This window comes from Manacus candei, unplaced genomic scaffold (genome assembly GCF_025592945.1).
Source record: "Manacus candei isolate 608988 ecotype Guabito, Panama unplaced genomic scaffold, ASM2559294v1 h1tg000142l, whole genome shotgun sequence".
Lineage (NCBI taxonomy): Eukaryota > Metazoa > Chordata > Aves > Passeriformes > Pipridae > Manacus > Manacus candei.
This window is the reverse complement of record NW_026138190.1, coordinates 1,723,467-1,726,990: the sequence shown is the minus strand read 5'-3', so window position 1 is coordinate 1,726,990 and position 3,524 is coordinate 1,723,467. Positions and strand designations below refer to the sequence as shown.

The window sequence follows — 3,524 nt, the reverse complement described above, 5'->3', positions numbered from 1 at the left end:
CCTCGGGACCCCTCCCCAAATTTCGAGGACCCCCCCCGGGACCCCTCATCCCAAATCTGGACCCTCAAACCCCTCCCTGAGACCCCCCAGACCCCTCAAACCCACCCCAGACCCCCCAAATCCCTCCCTGAGCCCCCCCAGAGGCCCCGGGACCCCTCCCCAAATTTGGGAGACACCCCCTCCCCAATCCCCGAGACCCCTCCCCAAATTCCGGGGGGACCCCCCAGACCCCTCACCCCAAATCCGGACCCTCAAACCCCCTCCCTGAGACCCCCAGAGCCCCCAACCCCCCCAAACCCCTCCCTGAGACCCCCCCCGAGCCCCCAAAAACCCCTCGAGTCCCCAAATCCCTCCTGAGCCCCCCCAGAGCCCTCGGGACCCCTCCCCAAATTCGGAAAACCCCTTCTGGGACTCCCCCCCACCCCAATCCTCCACCCCTGAGCCCCTCCCACCGCCCCCAACCCCCCCTAAAACCCCCTCAAAACCCCCCCAAACCCCCATAACCCCCCCAAACTCCCCCCCCGAATTGGGTCTGGGGTCTCACTGCCTGCAGATCCGCTCCAGCCCCTCCCTGCTGAGCCCCTCCCATCCCATAAACCCCCTCACACCCCCCAAAATCCCCTCAAATCCCCCCAAAATCCCCTCAAATCCCCCCAAAATCCCCTCAAACCCCTCCCCAGACCCCTCCCACCGCCCCCAGACCCTCCGAGACCCCTCCCCAAATTCGGGAAACTCCTTCTGGGACTCCCCTCCACCCCAATCCCCCACCCTCGAGCCCCCTCCCGCCCCCGTAAACCCTCTCAAACACCCCCAAAACCCCCTCAAATCCCCCCCAAACCTCCTCCCACCTGCCCCAAACCCCCCCAGCCCCCCCCCCGAATTGGGTCTGGGGTCTCACTGCCTGCAGATCCGCTCCAGCCCCTCCCTGCTGAGCCCCTCCCGCCCCATAAACCCCCTCAAACCCCCCCAAAATCCCCCCCAACCCCCTCCCACCGCCCCCAACCCCCCCCAAACCCCCTCAAATCTTCCCCAGACCCCTCCCTGAACCCCCCAGACCCTCCGAGACCCCTCCCCAAATTCGGGAAACCCCTTCTGGGACCGACCCCCACCCCAATCCCCCACCCCTGAGCCCCCTCCCAGCCCCCTAAACCCCCTCAAACACCCCCCAAACCCCCTCCCACCGCCCCCAAACCCTTCTCAAGCCCCCCCAGTCCCCCCCCCCGAATTGGGTCTGGGGTCTCACTGCCTGCAGATCCGCTCCAACCCCTCCCTGCTGAGCCCCTCCCGCCCCCCTAAACCCCCTCAAAATCCCCCCAAAATCCCCTCAACCCCCCTCCCACCACCCCCAACCCCCCCAGACCCCCCCAGTCCCCCCCCCCGAATTGGGTCTGGGGTCTCACTGCCTGCAGATCCGCTCCATGCCGTCCCTGCTCAGCCAGGGCCGCTGCAGGAGGTTGTTGAGGGCGTGGAGGGCGCAGAGCTCGAGCCGCTGCCGCTCGTGGTACCCCGGGAACCCCCCCCCGACCCCCGGGACCCCCCCCGGGACCCCCCCCGGGAACCCCCCGGGCTCGGGGAGACCCCCCGGGGGGACCCCAGACCCCAAATCCGGGCCGGGGGGAGGAGGGGAGGGGGGGGAAGGAGGGGAGGGGGAGGGGGGGCGGTGCTGGGGGGCTGCGGGGAGAGAGGGGGGGAGAGAGGGGGGGTCAGGTCACCCCCCAAATCCTGACAGAGACCCCCAAATCCTGCCAGGACCCCCCCAAAGAACCCCCCAAAACCTTCCAGGACCCCCCCAAGAACCCCCCAAATCCTGACAGAGACCCCCCAAATCCTGCCAGGACCCCCCCAGGACCCCCCAAATCCTGCCAGGACCCCCCAAATCCTTCCACGACCCCCCCCAGGAACCCCCAAATCCTGACAGAGACCCCCAAATCCTGCCAGGACCTCCCCAGGAACCCCCAAATCCTGCCAGGACAACCCCCAGGACCCCCCAAATCCTTCCAGGACCCCCCAGGACCCCCCAAATCCTTCCAGGACCCCCTAAATCCTTCCAGGACCCTCCCAGGATCCCCCAAATCCTTCCAGGACCCACAAGACCCCCCCAAATCTTCCAGGACCCCCCCAAACTCTTCCAGGACCCCCCCAGGATCCCCCAGATTCTTCCAGGACTCCCCCAGGACCCCCCAAATCCTGCCAGGACCCCCAAATCCTGTCAGGACCCCCCAAATCCTGCCAGGACCCCCAAGAACCCCCCAAAACCTGCCAGGACCCCCCAAAACCTTCCAGGATCCCCTCAAATCCTTCCGGGACCCACAAGACCCCCCAATCACCCCCAGGGCCCCCCAGATCATCCTGACCCCCCCCAGTCACCCCCAGACTCCCCCAAATCCTTCCAGGACCCCCCAAATCCTGCCAGGACCCCCAAGAACCCCCCAAATCTTTCCAGGACCCCCCAAATCACCCCCCGGACCCCCAAATCCTTCCAGGAACCCACAAGACCTCCCCAAAACCTTCCAGGACCCCCCAGACCCTCCAAGACCACCCTGACCCCCCCAAATCCTTCCAGGACCCCTCTCAGGACCCCCCAAATTCCCTCCAGACCCCCCAAGACCACCCTGACCCCCCAAAAAACCTTCCAGGACCCTCCAGACCCCCCCAAGACCACCCTGACCCCCCCAAAAACCTTCCAGGACCCCCCCAAGAACCCCCCAAATCCTGCCAGGACCCCCCCAGGAACCCCCCAGATCCTTCCAGGAACCCCCAAGAACCCCACAAATCCTTCCAGGACCCCCCCAAATTCCTTCCAAGACCTCCCAAATCCTTCCAGGACCCCCAAGACCCTCCCAGACCATCCTGACCCCCCCCCCCAGTAACCCCCAAGACCCCCCAAAACCTTCCAGGACCCCCCCAGACCCTCCCAAATCCTTCCAGGACCCCCCAAATCCTTCCAGGACCCCCTCAGGACTCCCCAAACTCCTTCCAGGACCCCCCAGACCCCCCGGACCATCCCGACCCCCCCAAATCCTTCCAGGACCCCCCAAGACCCCCCCAAATCCCCCCTGACACCCCCCAGACCCCCCCGAACCCCCTCCAACCCCTCCCCCTCCCCCCGTAGAGCCCCGGGGCGGCCCCTCCCCCCTTAAACACCCCCCAGGCCCCTCCCGACCCCCCCAAAACCCCCCAAAATCCCCCAAAACCCCCCAGAGCCCCCCCGGGCCCCCCCTCACCCCGCGCGTCCTCCGGGGCCATGGCGGCCTCCGACCCGGAACTACGACTCCCGTCAGGCCTTGCGCGCCCCCTTAACCAACCAATCACAACCCTCGACCCTCCCCCTCCCACCAATCAGCGGCGGGCGACCTTCTTCCCGTCGCGCTTTGCGCGGCGCCTCCACCAATCAGAGCCTTTTCCGCAATGTTTTAGCCAATCAAAAGCCGAGGAAGCCGCTTCCGGCGCGGCGCCCATGACAAGAAGGTCGCCGCCATTACGGGGTTCTGATGGGGGGGGGTTTAATGTCGCCAAAAGGTCCC

General features: G+C 66.8%; 1 protein-coding gene across 1 annotated transcript; it reads right to left on the bottom strand.

The window, feature by feature from the left end:
• Positions 1 to 1,389: 1,389 nt before the first annotated feature.
• Positions 1,390 to 3,311, bottom strand: LOC127462856 (uncharacterized). Its single transcript, XM_051771801.1, has 2 exons — positions 3,225 to 3,311; positions 1,390 to 1,671 (listed from the first exon to the last, which is right to left on the bottom strand). Exons 1-2 carry the CDS (start codon positions 3,244 to 3,246, stop codon positions 1,397 to 1,399), a joined length of 297 nt encoding a protein of 98 aa, XP_051627761.1. The 5' UTR covers positions 3,247 to 3,311; the 3' UTR covers positions 1,390 to 1,396.
• Between the last annotated feature and the right edge of the window lie 213 nt (positions 3,312 to 3,524).

What these genes read in the sequence shown, in the direction of transcription:
- LOC127462856 (XM_051771801.1), bottom strand. Translation starts at nt 3,246, where the DNA reads ATGGCCCCGGAGGACGCGCGGG. An exon ending in GGCCCCGGAGGACGCGCGGG is followed by an intron (nt 1,672 to 3,224) that starts GTGAGGGGGGGC and finishes CTCTCCCCGCAG; the next exon opens with CCCCCCAGCACCGCCCCCCC.